At 33.0% G+C, this 24,364-nt stretch overlaps 1 protein-coding gene across 2 annotated transcripts in view; it reads left to right on the top strand.

Annotated features, from left to right (window-relative positions):
• The window catches only part of LOC140058724 (uncharacterized), a 33,301-nt gene extending 11,532 nt beyond the window's left edge, over positions 1 to 21,769 (top strand). For both annotated transcript variants that reach the window (XM_072104444.1, XM_072104445.1), the window contains 12 exons: positions 125 to 214; positions 429 to 594; positions 971 to 1,201; positions 3,487 to 3,645; positions 4,159 to 4,405; positions 8,029 to 8,276; positions 12,728 to 13,123; positions 13,214 to 13,348; positions 13,547 to 13,781; positions 14,093 to 14,209; positions 17,516 to 17,658; positions 18,442 to 21,769. In XM_072104444.1, the coding sequence (XP_071960545.1) occupies positions 125 to 214; positions 429 to 594; positions 971 to 1,201; positions 3,487 to 3,645; positions 4,159 to 4,405; positions 8,029 to 8,276; positions 12,728 to 13,123; positions 13,214 to 13,348; positions 13,547 to 13,781; positions 14,093 to 14,209; positions 17,516 to 17,658; positions 18,442 to 18,754 (2,480 nt within the window). In that variant the 3' untranslated portion in view covers positions 18,755 to 21,769. The remainder of the gene's footprint in view (positions 1 to 124; positions 215 to 428; positions 595 to 970; positions 1,202 to 3,486; positions 3,646 to 4,158; positions 4,406 to 8,028; positions 8,277 to 12,727; positions 13,124 to 13,213; positions 13,349 to 13,546; positions 13,782 to 14,092; positions 14,210 to 17,515; positions 17,659 to 18,441) is intronic.
• The last annotated feature ends 2,595 nt before the right edge of the window (positions 21,770 to 24,364 follow it).

Raw genomic sequence — 24,364 nt, forward strand, 5'->3', positions numbered from 1 at the left:
TTTTTAAAAAGTAACGTTTGGCAATTGTTTATAATGTCAGCATGGATGGAAGCAACCATATTAATGTACTGTATGTATAGCACTTTTGATTTGAATATAATTTAAGAATGGCTTTTTTCTTTAGGAAGCAGTGGTGACAGGTTAAGAGTGCTCTCAACACGAAGCAAGAGTGATAGCATGTCAATGTTTTCAGAAGGTTATCCTGATGGACAAAGTACTTTTTTATTTGTTGCTTTCAATTCATATTTTCTTATGACATTTTTTTCAAAATAAATGACTTAAGTGTATACAAATATGCAAAAAAATTATTATAAAATTAATTAGTTTATTTATTTCTTTAATATTTAAAAAAAGCATACTTGGATATAAAATGATAAAAATAGCATATAGGCCTTCATAGTGATTTCAATCATTTTATTGTATTCCAGGTATTCATCAACCTAGCTTTCTTCAAGTCATCAACTTCTCAATGCAATCTAAAGTTTGTGAGGATAAAGGATGGATCATTCACCAGAATGTAGAAGAAATACAAATAGCCAAGCAGACTCTAGTACACTGGGCTCAAGAAAGATTAAAAATGAGCATATTGCAAGCGTAAGAATAGAACCTATAGGATTTTAGATAAAAAAGTCTGGAAACAAAGTGAGGAAGAGAAAAAAATGGAATGGAAATACAAGTAATTAGTGTCACACTAAGGGTCACAAATTAAAAACGCAATAATAAGTCAAAGAACAAATTTAGTAAACGCAAAATGTAGAAAGGCAAGTCATTTAGCAGGAAAGACAGTGGACAACAGGGAAATAAGACAAAAACATAAAGAGATCACCTCTAAACAAATGCAGCAACTACTTACACAAGAACAGAAATGGTTGGCTGCATTCAACAGAGAATTATGGAGCCATAAATGATTGAATATTTTTAGTCATACCCATTCACCTACCTGTATTTTTATGTTTGTTTTTGTCTTTAGTCAACAGCAGCAATGTAGAATGCATGAACTGGGCTATGACAAGCCACTTATCAACCGATATTATGGTGACACGAGGCGTGAAAACATAATGAAGTACACAAGTAAGAAAAATGCAAAAGAAAAAGGTTTGCAGTCTATGAACAAATTACCACATCCCAAGATACCAACAATGATTCAAGATAACCATCCAAAGTTCTACACTAGCCTGCCTGATGGTTGTGCAGTTGTTTAGTATCCTTTTTGTACTTGATTTAGGTGTAAATGTTATTATGTACAGTAGAAAGAATTAATGTTTGCCTATTAAATTTACTTTATAAACTTTTTAGATATGGTTTGATCGAAATGAACATTTGATCCCGAGGTACGCCGAAGATATTCCCTATATTGGGCATGTGTGTGTACTGTGTTGTGGTCTGTTAACCTCAGATATATATACCCTACAGCCCGGCGAATAACTCAGTGTAACAAAGAGCGAGCTAGACGCTGGTAGTAGGAGTGCGTGTGTTTTGAAAATAGCTCAGTCGTGGGTATTTTCTGAAGATTTTAAATCATGTTTTCTTTTTAAATTCTTGACTTCATACAGTAAATAGTAAATATATCATAAACTCTTTGCTCTTTCATAAAGCTCTGTCTACACTATCAAACTTTATGTGACAAAAAAGTGATGTGCCCATATGGACATGATAATGTCATATCACTATCATATTTTTCATCACACTTTTTTGTCAAACTAGTTTGATAGTGTAGACAGAGCTTAATATTATGTTTACTGTTTCTAAAAAGTTGTAAAGACACCAACATTGCAAATATTAATAGTAAAAATACTTCAAACCCTAATGACATTGCTGCTACACTAAATGCTTATTTTTAAATCTTGGCCCTAAATTAGCAGAAAAGACACCAAGTTATACGGATGAAGGAGTAAACAAACAAACTTGAAAAAAATTAAATGTAAAACACTATCTTCACATGTTGACTATTGCTGTGTTATCTGGGGCAATGCCATAGTAAAAATGCTTTGAGAAACTCCGCTGCCAAGATTATTACAAGAAGCCTCACAAAACTTTATACCCATCAATTCTTGATGTTTTGTAAAAATAATGCATATATAATATTAAAAACCAGGTCATTTCTTGTCTTAAATGTATGTTTAAGGTTAAGTATAAAAAAAAGAGAAAAACAATGCACTACTTAAGTAGCTATCGTCGAATATTCTAGACGTCTCTAGATCTAGCTTAGTTAGCCTTAGTTTTGTAGGCCTGGTCAAAGAGCGGTAACGTACAAACACTGTATGCTAGCTATAGTACTAGCCGGACATCTTGTTGCTGAATTAATTGTCTTTCCTCCTTTTTTGGCAGAATCTGTTAATACAAATTGGGGATTAAAACAATTTGTTTACCTTTACAAGCAATCAATCAAAGTGGGTGCATCACATCACAATATGGAAATATCAACCCGCACGCGATGTATCCTGGTATTTATAGCTTGACTTTTTGTAACCGTTTAATGGCGAAAAACTTAATAGGTCCATATATTATTTATTTTTATATAAAATATAGTGTGTAGAAGCAATAATTATAAAATCTTGAGTAAATGTTCCTCTATCTTTCTTTCTGACCATTTTCATATCACAGAAAATATCTATTATAGCTAATAGTAGAAACGTTAGTATTCCTAAGCTAAAACAAGCTATAAGAAAAATAGTCATTTCATAGTAATAAGCTCTGGAAAACCTTTCAGATGATCTAACCGTCTGATTTATGATGTTTTAGAGCGGTCGTCCGGGTGGGCTTATACTCGAGTGCCTCATTTTGCATAAAAATTATTCAAAAGGAGTGAAGTCGTGGCTTGGTGGTTATGATGCTTGGCTACCACTCCAAGGGTCCTGGGTTGAAGTCCCGTCATATGTCAGGATTTTTTCTAAGGACAAAATTACAACTCCACTCCCAAAGACTTGTAATAAGACTTTGTTTATGTAGAGCATCTTGTGTATATGTTTGTCTGAGGGTCCCTAATGATTAGCAATTGCTGGATGGATCACCCTCAGTAAATATGGTTTAAAAAAAAGTCGAAGATGGGCTTATACCCGAATATGGGCTTATACCCGAATATGGGCTTATAACCGCGTCAGTACAGTATTTAAATCTAGTTTAACTGCATAAATTTGGTTTTATAGTGTTATACCTGAAAGCCAGTTTAAAAATACCTGATTGATGTCCGGAAGGACTTAGTTTATCTTTTAAATTTAGGTTTATTTTTCTTTATATTTATTTTTTTTTTTTTAATATTCAATGTTTTGTTTTTTAATTGCCTTAATGAAAAATACCTTTGGGTGAATCAATTGTTTTTTAAAAGAAAAACTTGTCTAAAAAATGAATTATCGATTTTGGATGTGTTATTCTCCATAAAATGTAAAAATGTCTTTTGTACCAATTTTTTTCGGATAGGGCCTATATTAATTGGTCCAACTACCAGACAATTGGTTTTCAGTACGTTTCCTTAAACTTTCTTTTTAGTTACCTCTCTGGTAGGTCTGCCATTATCATCAGTAGAAATGGTATTGATAAACCTGGAATCTATGCCATTGTTTATGCAGACACAGATGAGCATTCCATGATTGCAACATTCACACCTTATGGAAAAGCATGTTGCTATCACCCTAATGGAGTTGCAAGGTATACATTAAAGGTTCATAATCTCTCACTAAAATGTCTTCAAAAGTTAAAACTTATATCTTATGTAGTTTCATCCTCAATTGTGTGGATTTTACTTTTTTACAATTCTATATAGAAGATTTGGACTTTTGACGCATCACAAAAGAATATGTAGTGTTACGAATTACTAGATTATATTTCTATGGTATTTATAGCAATTTATGGCTAAATAATGAATCTTCTCTCTCTCTCTCTCTCTCTCATACTCATCCAACAGCGAGTAACTCGCCAATTACAGGATGGATAAACTATTTAATAATTTATCGTGCTTATAAACTAAGTCTCATTTGAGGCTTAGGGAGTGGAGTTGAAAGAGTCATGAGTTACAACCCTGCACTAGGTCAGGAGTGAACCCGGGACCTTGGGATTGGAAGGCAAGCACGTTAACCACCAAGCTACAGCTCCACTCCAATCTAAACTGTGTTATTAAACTCTAAAAGACCTAAACCTTATTATTGATTTTTTTAAATACAGATTTATAGCTATGGAGAAAACAGCAATGCTTTTGGAGATTGATGGAAAGGTATCACAAAAAATAAACTGGCCACTACCTCATACAAAGCTTGCAACACCAATCTTTATTCAACTCAATGAACAGATTAGCTTCAAATGCATCAACCGAAACCAGATGGTTTTAGGGTTTTACTGTCAGAAAGAATCTGTCAAGTTTCAAGTTGGACATAATATAAATAGTATAGAGCCACAGAGCCAAGAGGAGTTGGTAAGAAATTCTGTTTAATGATTGCTTGTAATTCTCAGTGTGTGCTTTATGTATATTCTATACAGTTGGACTTTATAACCTGGGTGCAGTACAAATTTTGCGGGAAAAAAGTATAGGAAATTTTTTGGCCTATATAACACAAACAAATGCCTATTAACACACACAAATACCTATATATAGGGGATAGGGAAAATCAATTAACGGTTTTTGTTACTTGCAGTTGTGTTTTAATGATTAAAATTAGTAGAGGCTTACTTTAATAACTACTTCTCATAGTAGTTGATGAATCAAGTCGATACGATGACGTCATCATGCCAGAATCCAATATGGCGTCCAATTTGGCGGAAAAAACAGGGTATTGCTAAACCCCGCAAAACCTCAAAAAAACATAGCAAACCCCACCGAACAAACATAAAAGTGATTGAATCATGTAGTGTACAGGAATTTGTGTGTTAAAAGTGGCGTAAAAAAAAATTTTTTCTGACATTCTATATGGTACACTCTATCAGAAAAACCCAAAAAAAATTTTCCTATACTTTTTTCCCGCAAATGTGTATATTAACTGTTCTGTACCCAGGCTATTAAACATATCATGCACATTTTAATCGACTATAGAGCGAGTATCGTTCAAGATATTCGTAATATTCTTGAGTGATACATTAGGTGACGTATGAACGACTTAGCAGCAAGTTATGTGTCTAAACCGTTACAGCGTAATGCAACGCTTCATACAAAATTGTAGTTTATTAGTGGAAAACAGAAGACAGTATTGTTCAAGCATACAATGCTTCTGTAATACAACATTTATTATATCAGTCACACCATTTTGTGATGTGAAACAATGCCTGACCCATACTTGCCCCAGGCCAACGTATCCATGTCGATGTGAGGTGATGGAATAAATGGTCTACTGAAAAAAGAAGGGCAACAGAAATTTGGTTGTGCTACATAACTATATTTGTTGATAAAGTTTGCGGTACACCACGTATATTAGTTCTGAAAGAAATTTTGGATTTTCTACACCAAATTGCTGTAAATATAGATAGAGCTAATAAGCATTGAATTTGCCTTCTCACACCAAAGTGTGCCTTTTTGGGGCTTCCCCTAGACGTATGTTCGCATTGAACTTGAACACAAAACAAAATATCGAGTGAATGATCAAACAATCGGCGGTTCCGCACAGAGCGCGCGCATCTAACATACGGCAACAAATGTTATCATTCTTTTAAATAGTACATGTGTGTGAGGAGGAGGAAAAAATATGATCGTTTTGCTCATAGGTGCTACATGAGAGTGTCTTTTCCGGCCATTAATCATGAATGTTATGTGCAAGAACACCATTTCCGGCCATCTAGGGGTGTCATTTACCCTGGCTATGGCCCTGATCAGCCTAAAAGAGCCTCCCATCCAGAGAACATTCATGTTTACACCTAAATTGTTTTCATAAAGGAGTTTAACAAATTCATTAATAAAAATAGAGAATAAAATTTGTCAAAGTACACTCCTTTGTGGATATTAAACTCAGGAAGCTATTAATGTATAGTTTTACCTCAATTTAACAAGAAGATGAATTACTCTTCAATGTAAATATGTGGTCTTTGAAATGATGATTGAATCTATAGCCTCCCTGGACTGTTGGAATATAATAGATAAATGTCTTTCTCTCAAATAGTATTCAAATAACGAGTGCGATGGTATAAATAATTTCATGAGGGGAAAGATGAAATTCTCTATTCTTATTTTCACCAAAAGAAGTTATTTTTACCATTGCACAAATACAAAACATTCATTATTTAAGTATTATTTTTTAAATATTTTTATATGCCAAAGTCAAGCAAAACAACAGGCATCGCTTTTGGATTTAACACAGGGATTTTCACAGTTGGCCTGGGTTTTTTTCATTTTTGTTTTCCTACAAATAAAGCTAGAAAAAGTAATATCACACAATTGTTTAATAGTACCATCTAACAACATGTGTCATACAGTCATCCAATCAAATGGCAAGAATATATATATATATTTAGGTGTAATGTTGAAACTTGCACAATACTGTATAACAAAATTGTCAACAAGAGTAATCCATGTAATCATAAGCTGTTTCAACAAGAGTAATCCATGTAATCATAAGCTGTTTCAACAAGAGTAATCCATGTAATCATAAGCTGTTTCAACAAGAGTAATCCATGTAATCATAAGCTGTTTCAACAAGAGTAATCCATGTAATCATAAGCTGTTTCAACAAGAGTAATCCATGTAATCATAAGCTGTTTCAACAAGAGTAATCCATGTAATCATAAGCTGTTTCAAACAACATTGTCAGCCTTAAAATGGACCTGAAATGGATTTTCGATTTTTTTCATTTTAGAATGATGTTTTGGGGGCTATTAGGTGTTGCTAGAATGTATATTGTTACAAAATATAAATTGACCCTTTTGGGGAAAGCCCCATTTGAAAATCAAAAAAATTTGCGGGTGACGTCACTTTGCGAATATATTCCTATCCCTCCAATGGACAATTTGCAGTTTTTTGGCTATAGTATAACTCTTGAAATCTATGGAGTATTTTCTAAAAAATGCTTGTGCATTTGCAGAAACGTATTTAGAATTTGTTTAGATAAAATTATTACCGTATAAACGGTTATTCATCGAGTAAATGACGATTTAAAATCTTAAAATCAACGGTTTTTTTCTGGCAATACCGAAGTTGGCCTGGCAACGTTGTCCGGGATACAGCTCCGTGCGCAATGATGCGTATCCATATTTTCCGTTCGTGTATTTTGTATCGTTCGTAATTTATACTGCTAAAATGTGTTAGTTTCTTTAGTTTTTAGTTTAGCAGAATTAAATTAGTAATATGAGATGATAATTTATTTGTCACGAATCAGGCAGTTCGAAAACGAATTTTATTCATATTTTACTTTGGCTTGACAATGAGCGCAGCAAGTTGTTGATATCGCTTTGGTCCTTGGATGCACATGAAACGGAGCCTCGCCGCATGATGTGGGTGGTGGATCGACTCCGCGCACTGGATTGGGGGCCTAGGCCTAGTAAAGGTTTGGGAGGTAGGCCTTCTAAATTCGGGTTTTAGAACAAACGAAGTACATTTTAGGGACCTATATTTCAACAACATTAGATATTGAATAAATTAGTATTAGTGTCAACGCTTCGCGTATCTTTCCAGGCCGTCGATCATTCACTGACTATCGGGCGGCATACACGCTCTCGATATCATCGTGTGTATATGTGACGTCGTGAATATAGAGGCTTCCGACGGCCGTTGAAATAGAATATTGCAATGGCGTGAGTAATTTTCGCTAATTTACCCTGGTATCTTAAAATTTCGTTTTTACTCAAAATACTATACATTTTGTTTTTATTTGTATGGGTTTGTGTTAATTTGATACATTTAAATAACATGTGTGAATTTCTTGAAAGTAGAGTACCGAGAAAATGGCAATCTTCATCTTTGATACCTTAATTATTTCTGGCATAAACAATAATGGCAATTGGCCTGCAGAATGATTAAAAATTACAATACTGTTATAAAGTATTATAATAGAATGAATTTAACAATGCAACTTTCAACATCTTAAATCAGATAACCTTTTTTTATCTTTTATTAAGGGCTATCTTGTTACTAAAGAATTGTTTATGTCAAAAGCAGCAGAGGAGAGTGTTAAGCTCACATTACAACCTCCCAAGAAAATGGCTAGTTTTAAGGATGGTAAGAGGGTGGGCAAAAAAGCTTCTAAGCCTAAAACTAGCCCACAGACAGAGTTTATTACACTGATAAGAAACATGGAGATTCCTGAGAAGGTACACTATAGCATACCAGATGAGCGGGAACATAGTCGAATCTTGCGCAAAATCAAGTAAGAAATTTTTTCATTGAGTTCCATCCGACATTGGTAAAAAACAAACTTCTCTCAAGGCCTTTGTTTATAATGACCTTGTTCGAAAACTTAGGCCCTGTTCAGACCCATGGCGTTAGACCGTTTTAGCGTACGACGCTAAAAGAATGTGTGTCTGAACAGTTGGGGATTAGCGTACAACGCGTCGTACAACGGTTGTAGCGTTGTAGTGGAAAACGGTTGATAGTACCGTTTTAGCGTACGACGCTACTGTAAGTCAACGTTGTATCCAATCAGAACGTTTCCTGTTATGACGCGTTACAAGGTTTGACCTAGGCTGACATCTTGTATCGTCAATGTGTGAGATGGATTTCAATAACAAAAAGGCCAGAATAAATAAGGCCTAACTACACTACAAATACAACTGTTACAAAGGCTACAAACTACTATCAACTGATTACCATTATATTTTCTAACAAATGACATAAATACATGCACCTTGTATTTAAACATAGATCCCATCCGCTTTTAGGCCTAGCTAGGCCTAGAGTCATTCACGCATTTCATTCAAGCTAAAAACTAGCGTGGGACATCAAGTCACTCATTCATATACAAGGCAGACTAGACTGGACAAGTGCTGAAAACCCCCTAACTCCTAAAAAAATCAGTAAACAAACAAGGGGAGCTGTATCCCTTTTATTAGCAAGTTAAGGGTTATTTTCAACCTACTGGAACAAAGAATATATATCTTTGACTGGACTGGATAGACTAATCACAATCAATTTTTTCTCATCATTAGAATAGGAGGCCTGCTTTATTTTCGTAACACAAGAACCTGGGGAAAATGTTTTTTAATACAAAATAAAAACAATAGAAACAGAAATTTGGCTTTACAATATTTTTCTTAAATAAATGCTGAGGTATGTTGTTTTATTTACGGCAAATTTTGTCATAATTGTAGGGCTGAGATCTAGGCCTATACACAGTGGAAATAATGATGAAAACACGTGGGTAAGAGGACATGAATATGCAACTAGAAACAACCTGAATGACGTAGTTCCGTTGTAACGATAATCGTACGCTATGGGTCTGAACACCTCGTTTTTTTCTCTGCGGTTTGTAACGTGACCTTGCTAGTAACGTTGTACGCTAAAACGGTCTAACGCCATGGGTCTGAACAGGGCCTTAGATTGAAAAGAACAATAGAGTAAATTTTTTGGAAAACTGGAAAATTAATGTTTTTGATTAATTCTGTTAAATCTATTGGTTAAAGGGTATATTTCTGTCAAATTAGGAAAACTATACCATAATAAACATTTTGTAACCGTGAGCATTGAATATGTTAAAAAAAAAATGTTATAGGCAAAGTAAGTTACTTCTAACAATCATTAGGCCAAAAAAAAAAAATAGTTTGTTTGCTGTCATCCGCCGCCCCTAATTTCGCCAAAAATTTGAGGTGGAGATAAGAAAAAGTTTTTTTTTTACGTTGAGGGCGCTTTTAAAAAAAAGTTTTTTATGATTTTTTTTGGCCGAAAAGGTGTAAAAATGGAGTGTGCGAGGATGAAACAATAAAAATAACGTAGCGTATATTTCGGTGTATAATCGCACTTTTGACACGCAAATTTAACCTCTAAATTAAGGGTGCGTCTTATACACCGAACATAAATGCCTCAACACACAGATATCGCCACCTCGTTGGCTAGGCCTGGGCTTTTTAAGGTAAGGCCTAGGCCTATTAGTATTACTAAAGTCTAAAGAGTAGGCCTAGCCTAGCTACAGTGTACTAGCGTAACAGCAACCTGCTAGTTTTCAAGGCATTTTAGCGTGATTTTGTACTAAATATGATGAAAAGATTTTTTCATTATGGAGCTGTTTTAAAGCGCTCCGATAAAATTTCATTTGTAAACGTTTACGATTGGAATAGTATTATAGTTATACGCACGACCGTCGTACCCCCAGCGCGAGCTAGCCCTTCAAGCTTGGCAACCACATTGTGTACACAGTATTCGACTAGTATATTCTCCAGTTGATTATAGCATAGACCTAGCGTACACACTTCTAGGATACATAGATACTAATCGAATTAGATTGTCCGTGAAAACGTGCGCCTCTCTCGATAAAAGGATCGAGCGAGGCTAGCCCACACACACACGTGCGGTCATGCACTCCATGTTGCGGGTGCGAAACTCATGAATAACAAGTTAGAAAGAACTGACGGAATGGGGGACTTCCCTTCTTGTTGAGGCTGGGCTTTTATACATTGACGATATACAAAATACCGATATTTTACTCTCAGGTAGGGGTGCGTCTTATACAGGTGCGACTTATACACCGAAATATATGGTACACTAACTTCTAAAATATTTAATTAGGCCTGCTAACAACGACCTACTGTGTAGTAGGGCTAGGCTAGTTTAGACACGGGGCCTAACGCGCCGAAAACAGAATTAAAGTGTGAAACAAATTATGAATAGATGTACGTTTGAGCTCGTTGTTTATTCAGTGTGTTTTGTTAAAATATTAATGGAAATTACAGTGCTCATAAAATAGCGTGTTATCAAAAATTAATATGATTGTAGTCTATTTTTTTCGCCGGTAAAACCAAGGGCGGACTAAATGTTTCTTCTGCCACTAAATTAAAATTTAGATCCCATTTCATCATAATAATAACCAGGGTTGGAAGAGCCTATGTAAATTGACAGACTGCAGCGTACAATTAACCAGCAGTCAACAATACCACGCACAGTTTACTGGCGATCAGTGTATTCTTTTATGTGGATGTTTCTGAACATGCTCAGAATTAATTTCTGACTGTTTAGATTGCTTGTGTGTGTCATGAGTCATATATTACAAGATAAGATTACTTTTCTCTCCAAATCAATTAATTTTAACATTTACGAAATTTGAAAATACAATCGATCAGTCTACCTGTCATGTTGCTATCTGTCTGGTGTTGTCCCATCTTGATTATTGTAATTCTCTGCTCCATGGTTGCTCTGAGAAAGATATTAAGTGTATTCCACTACTTCAGAACATGGCTGCTTAACTTGTTTTGTCTAAAAATTTAAATAATGTGGGTCACTTATTTTCATCTTTACAGTAAATTTCAATTTAAAGAAATTCAAATTTTTGAAACGCATGTGAAAGAAAATTGATTGAGAAAGAATATATTAAAATGTAGAAGAAAATGGGGTAAGCAAGCGCGATGGGCTCTATTAAATGGGAGTAACTAGTGCAAAAGAGAAAAAATCCTTTTAGCCATATGGTGACATCAGAACGTCTGGTAGATACAAATTGTACATGAATTGATATCTACAACTCATCAGCTTCCATAATACATTTAAAAAAATGGAGTCACCAGTCATCCTGAGGAGCTATAAACCGATTAAAAATAGGTAAATTTGTGTAAATATTTGCATCCAATTATTTTATTAAAGTTTAACGTGCACATGCGTCGTTATTTTGCAGTTAAAGTTCATCAAAATTAATTAAATCTACTACAGAAGGTATGAAAAACAAAAATTGATTGCAAAAACGCAAAGAAAAATATGGACACATCTATATGTTTGTAAATATTATGTAAGTGGAAGATCTTCAACACTTCTATTACTCTGATAGGCAAATTGCAGTGAATCGAGAAAGAATTTGACCGGATCAAACAACTACCTGAGTACAATTTTTGCTAGGCACTTTAACAACATTAGATGTGATACTGAGTTCCTTAGGGTTTGTTTTTTTTCGTAACTGGTGAGATATAGGCCGTTTTCCATTGATTGGGCACTGTACCATTTACTAAGCTCTCATTATAAAGTTAATTTTGCTAATCTGCTAAATTATTTTGCTGTTTATCTTGTTGTTCCTCTTTATCATTTTGATTTAGCTTTTTGCTTATTTTATTTTGTATGTCCATTGAGATCCAGCCACTGATACCCACAGCAATGTCATTATTTTCAGTAATTTGCTTTTGGATTTATATGTATTGTATGAATGATGAAAATAGAAAAATGACATTTTATAGAGAAATTAAGAAAAAAATTGCATTTACATTTAAAGAAATGTGGTTGGCATTTATTATTTGTTTATATTTTTGGTTAAGCTAAAATATTAAAGAAGTGCTTATAAGCAAATAAATTATGGTGTGTTTTTTGTCTTGGATTTAATAAAAAATTAAGAAAATAGTTTTGCTTAGAAATATTAATAAACCTGACTTTTAAAATTAAGGATTTAGATTTTTTTATTTTTTTTTTTGCTATTAAAGCAAGTTTGATAAATCCAGTCCATGCATCTCATAACATAAACAAGCATGCTGGTATTTAAACTTAGCTGCCTTTACTACCTTTCCTATGCTAATTAAAATCTTCTGAGCTCTCTTTTTGCATGGTAAAATGTCTACTTTATTTTGCTGCTGAAGGAGTCTTATCTTCTCGTTTTAAATTTGAACATTGTTGTTTTGTATTTTTTTAAATAACTAGGAATATATGTGACGATTGGATGGAGCATTACAGGCTAGCAATTGGTATCACCTCACCACATCTACGCAACATGAGTATTGGTCCAAGGCGACGTACACGCTCTACACACTCGGCAAAATCTGTTCCCGGTTGTTTTGCTCCTTGTCTAAAAGAAAATGTAGATGAGATGAAGGAATATAATCCAACATTTGTCCCAGAAGTATCTATATCTTCTCGTGTTCCGTCAGCACCACCAATTAAATATGGAAGTGGTCAACGGCCCATCAGTTCCTATTCTACAGCTTCAAAAGCATACAGCCTCGCATCTAGTCGAAAGCGTACAGAAGACAAAGTGCGAATAGAAGTCGATGGACAGTCTGTGCATTCTAAACCACAAACTCCAGCTCCATCAACTTGGTATGTATACATGTAAATTTTTAAGAAATGATTTTAATCCAGTTGCACCTAGTAGTTGTTAATAAATTTCCTATTCCTTGTCTTATTTAGCCCTGAGACCTATGCAGCTTCATTGTCAGCAGGAATCTCTATTTATGCATCACCAGTTGCAAAATATTCAAATGCATCAGTAGTGGAATTAAATGAGAAAAAGCAACTTCTTACACCTCTTAAAGGCTGCACTGTGTATCCTTTGTATTTAGTTTTGTTTGTAATGTACACTAGAAATTGAAAGAATGTAGAAAAAAGGTATATAAAATATATAATAATTCTACATTTGTTGGTATAGTAAAAACATGAGCTGTGAGGCAATTTTCGTTTAGTACATATATATTGACCATGTTAGCTGGTGTTAGATATTTTTCTTACATTACCTAACATCAGTGTATTACGTAATGAATTCTTTGGTGAGAGTATATCCACTTGCAAATGTAGTCGTCATCATATCCCAATTTTGACCGATATTGAGTTTGATTGTTTCATCAATAAGGAAGTGACTCCAAATCAGTTAGTAGTTATCAGCATTATTTCCACGCTTTATCCTGATTTAACAACCCGCTCAATGCTCACCAAACTATATGAACATCAAAACAAAAACAGGACAAAACCTTGTTATCAGGTAATATTAATTGTCCTTATATTATTACACTTGTTTTGTACTATATTTGTTTCCCTTTCCAAAAAAATGAATGAATGAATGAATGTAATAAAGACTTAATTTACTTTCTGCAGGTTCATAATCATATAGAACATCATGATATAAGAAACTCACTGTAATTTCTGAATGTGAACCTAATGATATATCATGCAGATGGATTTATGTGATGTGTATGGTGTGATATCATTTATTATAGGCATCCAATGGAGTATAACAAATTAGTGTGAGCAAGTATTCTCAAATGTACTTGGAATAATTTATGTTGTTTTCAGAGTCACCTAGATCCATATCGTCTTCTAATATATGATGTTACAAATGCTGCTTTGTACACTGAGCATAATCAACCGATGTTGTTAAGGCGTCATAATGCGGTCCCTGGCATGTTTCTGGTGAGTCGTGTATTTTGTTATACAGCTTTGAATCTACAGCATGTGGCTAATGACAATCAATAGAAATCAAATTTTGGTTGAACCAAGGTGTTTTCAGAATGTTTGCTGACATTTTAGACACTACAATACACTTTGCAAGATGTAAATTAGTAAAGCAGTTTTGTTTGCCATAAAGTTATGCATTTTACAATCAAATTAAATATATATTTTCCGAATTCAATTTTGAACTTTTCCGATATGGGCGTCTAAACCAAATATTTTTGTTATTATCATCCATAAAGTTTTCTTTGTTGTTAGTTTCAGTAATTTGTATTAGTTGGATGAAGTAAGCGTTTTATTATAATTATTGAGAAAATCCATTCCAAATATATCATTTTTGTGATTGCTTTAATTTCTATTTGGTCCAAGGCCATTTATTGGTCAATTAATGTGTTTGTGACACTTTTATAAATTTGTATAATATATATGGGATAGATGAGATCAGATCATCAGATTCTTACAATTGAAAAATCAAATTATGTTCTGTTTTTATTTGGAAATTATTCAGTGGATATACCCTGGAATCAGGTTGCACTATTTATATTGCATAAAACTGGCATACACCAAAACTGTGATACATTCAAACATTGATCTGTATTGACAAGCAACTGGATTCAGACAAACAAAATGATTGGCCCTGCTCAATATTTCCTGTTAACAATTTGAAATCAATATGTAGAGTATATTAAATTGACAGTTTTATTTATATCTATTATGAATTTCTTTTTTTTTTCAATAACTTTATTAAAGCTGCATTTTGTTTGTAACAAATTATAAGCAGAGGAGGCGCATCCAGCATGTTGAATTAGGGGTGGGCGGTGGGTCCACACCAGACACCAAATACACTCGCTACAGGATCCAAAATCAATCAACCATGAGCTTTGCCAATCACAGAAAAGCTTGATTGAATTACAATGACATCATACCACTGGTATGGTGGTTTTTAATTTTGTAGTCGAGCTCTTACAGAAATATTCACAAATTTGTTCAAAAATGAAATAAATGGACCTTCTTTATAGTATATTTTCTCTAAAGGATTTGAATAATAAATACATGATGATATTTAACCACATATTATTGATCATGTTTGATGGTGAAATGTTTTTTTAAAAAAGTTAACGGGGTCCTACTAAATACCTATCAGAGCAACAAATTTACCACCAGAGAGCAGCAACCTGCTTGTAATTTATTATTAATGGTATATTACAAATTTCAAAGCTTAATTCTTTTCAGGAACTGATAAAATTGAATTGAATGCGTTCGATCATAATAACGCGTTCATCCGTGTCTATTGTGTATTGTATTCAGCGGGCAACTGTGTAGCGCTACCGATGCATTTATTTGGTCAAATAAATAACTATAACATTTCAAAATAAATAACAATTGTTTACTCCGTCAACTGCTCTCACAGCATTTATTTGGTCAATTGAAATCAGAAATTCTTTTTTGTACATTATAACATTTAAAAAGTAGAAAAAAGGCACTCCGAGAGTGCATACCTTCGCCTAATGTAAAATTTCTCTACATAAGATTTCTCCGGGCAAAAAAAAAGTAATTTTTTCTTAATTTTTGTGTCTTAATGCTGTGTGTGATTAGGCTAATTTCACTACAACCATGTGTTATGTGAATTTGGTGTAATGGTTATGTAACATGCTTTCAACTAACTATAGTTTCAGTTGACTAACAAAAGAACAGCAGCGCCAAAAACAAACGGGTAAATATGAAAAGAAATAGGTTTTTTTAAACTACTCCTATTCCTATTAAAAATCCTGTACATTAAATCAAATTATGTTTTAAAATTACAAATCACCAATTATAACTCTTGCCTCTTGTACAAAAATAAAGTTTTCTGGACAAGTAGTTCTCGAGAAAATGCAATTTCAGTTTACTCATTACTTTAAAACTGCTCGCTGGCTCTTGAAAATTGTCTCCTAACTTTTAACACTGAAAATAATACTAAGAAGTGGTCCAGAAATGGGACCATGGTCCAGATATGGGACCATGGTCCAGATTTCCTCCAAAATTTAATGGAGTGGTCCTTGATCACATATCTATCTGTAGTTTCATTTTAGTAAAGATCTTTCAATAACTTTTTGAGTAATCCTGCTAACAAACAGACAAACAAACACACGATTGACTACATACAGTCCTTGGCAGAGGTAAATTTATAAAACTATGTTCACACAATTTGTCTTTTTTTTTTGTAGTAGAAATGTATTCTTTGGTTGATTGATAGTTTTTTGGTCCTTTTTTTAATGAAACCATAGAATTGACTGCTACGGTCATTGCAGTAATCCGACATGCCTTTTTGTCAGTGATGATATTCTGTTTAATAATTACTGTATTCTTCCCAAAGTCGATTATCATTTAAAAATTAGTTAGGCTTTCGTACTTATGTTAAACAAAATTTTTCTTACAAAAAACGCCGCTCGACATTTTAGAATTAATCATTGTTCTTTCTTCTGATATATTAAATGATTAATTATTAAAAAGATGTCCTTTAATCGCAAAAATACATACAAATCAAAGATAGTTCTTTAATTATGAATCACATTATGCCCATTTTTTCAATAGTTAATTGTAATATAAATAAACAACTTTTAATAATTTATGGACATTTTGTTACCATGGCAACGTGTAACAAAATAAAAATATGTTGGTTAATAATACAGTACTGTAATAGCAAAAATACACAAAATCTAACATAGCTATTTAATTATAAATCACATCATGCCCATTTTGGTGGGTATTAGTAATCTGGTTGTATTTCATTGAATAATTGATTCTTCTGCTAATTTTCAACAGCATTTCAAAGAAGACATGTGTTTGTACCTTTCCAACAATGTATTATTTACCAACAAATATTAATCTACTAATTAAAAAATGGCATTTAAAAATGGTCAATTTTGAACTTTAATGTGCTCATAGACTCTCTTTTCCCATACGTTTTTTGGGTCCAGCAGCAGTTTACAAATTCCCAAAATTGTCGGCCTTAGAACTATAGCTACCGCGATGATAAAGCTTCTTAATGAGTATGTAATAAAACTAAAGACTAAAAACCCATTTAGTAGGCCAGGGCTAGGCTGATAATATTTTTTCCACCAAAACAAATGTATGAACATCATTAGAACAATAGAAATATACAATCAAACTCCCAACACCCAAGCCAGAATATACAGTAGATAATAATAGTGGATAAGAGTACTTTAATAATATGTATTGTTTTTATTATTAAATAAATAATATTCAAATCTTTGTTTTTTTCAGATGTATATGAATGGTAAACTAGTTTTCTGTGACCACATCTTTAATGGATATGGCAATACAAAAAAGGATTTCTTGAAGCAGGTTATCAACTGTAAAAGAGAAGCTAATCATGGAAGTTTTCTACCAAACGATTTCAGATTCAGGTATTGTAGTTTGCTAGTGCCAACAAGTTTCTAAAATAGATTTTGGAATAGCATAAAACCAGCCGCTCAGTACCAACGACCATATAATAATACAATACATCACTGAATGCATTATTGTTGGATATGAAATTCATGGACAAAACAACAACAAAATTCTGCAAATTTTTCAAACCATCCAGCAGCCCTTAAAAAATGTTTGAAGACTTATAAATCAATTTTTAAGACAAGTATTAAATACTAGGCCTATAGCTATCATCCGATCATTCCTTGGTTTACGATGTTTCCCCTAAAGGTGTTTGGAAGTTGTATGGATTATGTTTTATCTCAAGTGATCTTGCCGCTGCTGTAAGGTTTTGTGAATCTATTTCAAACTTATAGTACTTTAAAAAATGTTTCCACCTTCTGCTTTATGTAACCGTGTACTCCAAGAGCGGCATTGCTGTTGCATGCATGAGGGATTCTTCTATCTAAGATCGCATTTCCGCAGCCATAACACTAGCCTTATGCCCACCACAATGAAACAATTTGGCCTTCACGTCAAAGGTTAAACATTTTTGTATTTATAAGATCATTATCTGATTGCCTAGATTAATATGTTTTTAATACATTTAGTCTAGACTAATTGTTTAGCATAAGAAACACAGTCCCCGTAGGGGTCTGGTTTCACAAATTATACTGAACAACATTACATCAGTGATGGCAATGACATTTTAATAACTTAAAGCATTCTAAAACATTTATTGATGCAATATATATTTACATTGGATTTTATATTTATTTTAGTCCAAGCAGGGGACCTTCTGGATGCCGCTCCCCATGGGGGGGAGAAATTGGTGGTACAGGAGTGGACTTCTTTGCTGGGACTGGTTTACCAGATCTTCAACAGACCATTGAAAGAATTAATTCTCCATCATCTACAATTGAGATTGCTCCAACTGGGTTTATAAAACCTTTTGAACGAACAACTTCAGCAGCTGATTTCCTAACCTACAGTTTATCAAATGCCAGCGTAATGTTTCCTGGAAATGAAATTCGACCATTGACACACCCTGGTCATCGCAAGAATATACATACAACATTAATAGAGACTGAATAGTTACCAGTAAAACGAGCGATTTAATGTTTTAAATGCTGGTATGGTGATAATCAGACATTGATCAAACCATCGTCTATTTCTTAGTGGCCAGAAATTTTCCAAAAAGGTGGTTTAATGGTTTCCATAATTTTTTGTTTGTATATTCTATCTAGCAATGATGAGGTTAAAACAAGCAACTTAGAAGCAGCAGTTAGAAATTGGTTCTGCGCATGTTCAGAAACATATCTACAAATATGCTGACTGTCGATACATTGAGCGCTGTATTGGTCACTGCTGGTTACAGTTTACGGTGCCAATTTACAAATACTCTCTTCCAGCCCTGGACTTCTATAACGTTATATGGATATTTTATACAGTGAAATTGGATCTAAATTTAGTAGCAGAAAAAACATTTAGTATGAAATTAAGGGTGTTACCCGGTTCAATAGGGCAACACCCCTGAGACCGCCCACTTTATCTCTTAATTATAAGTCTACTTTGGATTTTGTTTGCTACTTATTAATATTAGTATATTTGTATATTAGTATATTTGGAATGTATAGCGCTAACAAAAAAGGGCCACCACCTTTGAGGTTAATGAAATGTCGAGGAGTTACTGTAATCATAAAACAACACCTTAAAAACACAAACAAATATTTTATCAATTGCAATGAAATTTTATGATTTGCAGCTCTAAAATATGTTTTGAAGCCAAATATTCAAAAATTGGGTTGATTTCTAAGGGTGTTTTTTTTTTTTTGTTGACTTTTCCGTTTTGTGTTGGTTTTACAATTTTGAGAAATCGTGTGGTAGGCCACTGATTTTCTCAAATCTTATTTGCATAGTGGTTGGTATTTATTAATTTATTTTTTTCAATTTTCTGCCATATACAATACAAAGAAGACAAAACAAATATAAAAGGCAAGGAAAGACCAAACAGGTACTAAACACCTATGCTAGTTGGGCAACCCAGAACAGAGCACAGAAATAAACCAAAAACAAATTACAATTAAAGCATTGTGTATATTAAGGTGATTTTGCCAAGTGCACGGTGTCATGTACTGCATGTTGATTGGTCATGCATGTTAATTTTAAACTGGAATCTATTATAGATTATTATTATATAGAGGAGGCATTTCATTTTAACTTATGGTCATTTTTATACACATTTTTTAAATTGAGGTAACTGAAGTAGAATAAAATTTAAAACAAAAGTAATTAGTAGTTTAACCCTTTGACGACGCAAGACCTCAAGTGACTAAGGCTAAATAAGCTATTTTTAATAGGTTTAGGAAAAATGCAAAATACATTTTTATGACTTTCTGCAATTATTGGTTATCTGCACTTGGCGGATGATAACCCCTTGTTAATATTGGCACGATGGTTTTTTTTTCTTTTTCTATATACTTCTTTTTTTCAATGAATTTTATTTGCAGCGTATCTCTAATTCTGGCAAACATAAGAAGAAAAAAATTTTTCGCATGAATTATGTTTTTTCAGCCTTTTCTAGTAATTTTACCAGCTTTTAAACGTTTTATTTAAAATCACGTCATATGAGCACTTCGAATTGGACAATTTGCTCGCGTTTTTGATGAAAAAGTTCAAAAACTCTTCAAAATTATGCCTTTTTTAAACAGTCATAGTTTCTAAACTACATGGTGAAGTTTTTTTTTTATTCCATATTCTGGAAGTAAATGAGATGTGGATATCCGATCAATAATGCTCACCGGACATTGTGACGTCATCGTATGGCCACTCAAATATAAAAAAACAGGATTTTTGTCTCTTTCGTCATAGATCATCATATTTAATAGAGCGCATCTCCACTTTTCCGTATTACCATTTTTAAAATTGTGATGACGTCATCATGTTCAAAAGTGTGAATAACTTGGTTCACTTATTTTCATCATTTCATTAAATTTAAATATGTTATAGCTCCTAAGAATGAAAAGTGATACTCATGGTTAAAACGTTTTCTGGAAGCTGTTGAATTGTACATACAAATTTATGTACAAAATGTTGCGTATCGGATGTTGTGAAGTTATATGGCCAGTTGAATTATAAAAGTCGTATTTTCATATTTTGCGTCATAGTTCATGACATGTCAAGAGCGCGCATCCATATTCTACGAATCCAAATTTCTTCAACACATTAATATGTCGTTGCTCAGATAATTCCATTCCAAAATTGCTATCTACACCTTTTATTATCATGCCCCCATCATGTTAAAAATGGGAATAAAAGGCGGCTCCCGTTATTTCCACCTTTTCTGCACTGTATGTAGTATGTATACAGTATAATGTGTATACTGTATATACTTACCGGTAGACACAAAATATAGGGCACACTAACATTTTATTTCCTTCAGGTCACAATGGCATAATCGTTTTTCTGTGCGTACTATTCTAACGTATGACGTGCACGTAGCGTTTGCGCTGCGAATAATCTAACTCGTCCATAGTGACGAGTTCAAATCTAGTTGGTTTTATTGTTATGAGAAATGTTTTGGCCTAAAGTCAAATGCTCAAAAAGTGCAATTTAGTGACCAAAAAGTCAACTCGTACGGCCACGGCTTCAAAGGGTTAATTGCAAAACTTTCTTTCATCCATATAACCTTTATTTTTTTATTATCAACCATATGATAATTTGTTTTGTGTGTGAATCATAGCTGTGATTTATTATAAAGTTGAATTGTGAAAATGTATAACCTCTACGCTATTTGTATATCAAATATAATTTTTGAAAGGGTCACTTTCAAATGAACTGTATTTTTTATACCAAGACAATAAGCATATAGCCTTTACCTTTTTTCTTCAAATAATTGGGGCCTAATATATAAAAGCACTTTTAGAGTTTGTCACTTTTACATTTTTTAAGATGTCATCATAATAAAGATTATAATTTTCGGTATCTAATGATCTATCAAAGTGGTTACGGTATAGCCAATATGCAGAGGGATCTTTTATTCAGTTGTATATATTATATGACTCGATTGTCAGTGATACAGTATTTATAAACAAAGATTCAATACACCAGTAGGCTACTTTGTGTACATGTAGTTATAGTATTTATGTTATTAAAGTTTGAATATATATATATATATATATATATATATATATATATATATATATATATATATATATATATATATATATATATATATATATATATATATATATATATATATATATATATATATATATATATATATATATATATATATATATATATATATATATATATATATATATATATATATATATATATATATATATATTTTTATATATATATATATATATATATATATATATATATATATATATATATATATATATATATATATATATATATATATATATATATATATATATATATATATATATATAAAAATATATATATATATATATATATAGATCCTGCCACTGATACCCACAGCATTGTCATTTTTTTAGTAATTTGCCTTTGGATTTGTATATATACTGTATATATATATAAATCCAAAGGCAAATTACTGAAAAAAATGACAATGCTGTGGGTATCAGTGGCTGGATCTCAATGGAGATATAAAAAGCGAAAAGCTAAATCAAAACGATAAAGTAAACAGCCAGAAAAGTTAGCAGAGCTTTCGGGCAACACTAGCCCTTCATCAGTACTAGCCCTTCATATAGCCTGATGAGTTTATATATATATATAAATCCAAAGGCAAATTACTGAAAAAAATGACAATGCTGTGGGTATCAGTGGCTGGATCTCAATGGAGATACAAAAATAAAAAGCAAAAAGCTAAATCAAAACGATAAAGTAAACAGCCAGAAAAGTTAGCAGAGCTTATATATATATTTATCGTTTCAAATTAATTAATTAAATTTCAGTATATCACACCGGGTGGTTTAGAATTAATGTTCTTTGCCTCTTGTGTTTATATATATAAAAGTATCTCTTCGGAGATCCCGCCTCGTGAATAAAACTACTGAAAGATGAGGGCGTATCAATTTGATCTCTGTTGCGCGTGCGTACGACTGAGGACTAGTGCTGTTCCGCGGTACCACGCCGAGAATGTTCAGGCACAGATGTTCTTTGCCTCTTGTGTGTATATATATATATATATACACAAATCAGGCACAGAACATTAATTCTAAACCGCCCGGTGATATACTGAAATTTAATTAATTAATTTGAAACGATAAAGATGAGGAAATCTGTGAGAATGAGAAAAAGTCGCCCCAACCGAGACTCGAACTCGGACCGCCTGCTTGATATACAGATGTCCTAACCATTAGACCACTGGGGCTTTCATGGTATTGTTCGAACTCGATTGGATAGCGACTCTTTAACATTCTCGGCACATCGAACATCGAAAGCATCTGGTCCGGATATGATACTGCCAAGGGTACTGAAGGTCTGTGTCGATCAGTTATCCTCTGTTTTTTAACAGATTGTTCAATCTCTGTCTCACAGAACAGGTGGTTCCTAATATCTGGAAGAAATCATGTATTGTACCAATACCTAAACGACCAGTGATCAGTGTGATAAATGATCTTCGTCCAATAGCTCCCACGTCTACGACAATGAAAGTTCCAGAAAAAATTGTAGTTAATATGTTAAAGCCACTAGAAAGAACTCTATGGACCCTCTGCAATTTGCGTATTGTAATAATCGTTCCACTGAAGATGCATTACTTTTTAAAAATGACAGAATATACTTAGTCGAGTCAAACTGTTTCATTACCCCAAAAAAATTGCAAGAAAATGTTTTTTGATGAATTACAATAAAAAATGGTCTTAAAAAACATATATCAAAAGTTTACCAAAATCAGACTACCGCAAAGGCTCAAAATTTGACGTTAAAAAAGATGGCCGCCAATTTTTGAAAATCGGTAACCGCTTGTAGTAGACAGCTGTATTTGGTGTCAAATTGTTCAAAATATATATGTTTATATTTACACTTTTTGAACATTTTGTTGAAACATGACCGGAAATTCCATTTTGTGACCTTTGACATATATGGCATGATGTTTATATATCTACGTAACTGCAAATCACAGAGTCTTGATATTGGTGTCAAAATGTTCAGAACATACATATTTATATTTACCCTTTTAAAACATTTTGTTGAAACATGACCGGAAATTCCATTTTGTGACCTTTGACCCATATATGACATAAAAAAAATGTTCATATCTACGTAACTAAAAATCATAGAACCTTGATATTGGTGTCAAAATGTTCAGAACATACATATTTATATTTACTGTTTTTGAACATTTTTTTCAAAAATAACCGAAAACATAAGGTTTTGACCTTTGATACTTATGGCATGAAATATTTTCACATACATGTACATGAGGCATGTTTTACGCGAATGATATTTTCATGCAAAGCCTATAATCAGCTTTAACGCACTTAGACACACAGCGTGTTGCAGATTCAAACGTAGTGTTTTGTAAAAATTGTTAAATATAAAACACCTAAATTATTCCTAACTTGATTACAGAATAGATTAATATAGAGGAATCTTTATTTGTAATAACTGCCAGGTTTGTGGACGTTCAGTTTAATTATTTGTTCCGACATACCACTCTTCTGCTCTTTTGTAATTTCGTCCTCGTATAAATGCTCCACACACTTTCCA

The sequence above is a fragment of the Antedon mediterranea genome, chromosome 9, assembly GCF_964355755.1.
Source record: "Antedon mediterranea chromosome 9, ecAntMedi1.1, whole genome shotgun sequence".
In the NCBI taxonomy this organism is placed as follows: domain Eukaryota; kingdom Metazoa; phylum Echinodermata; class Crinoidea; order Comatulida; family Antedonidae; genus Antedon; species Antedon mediterranea.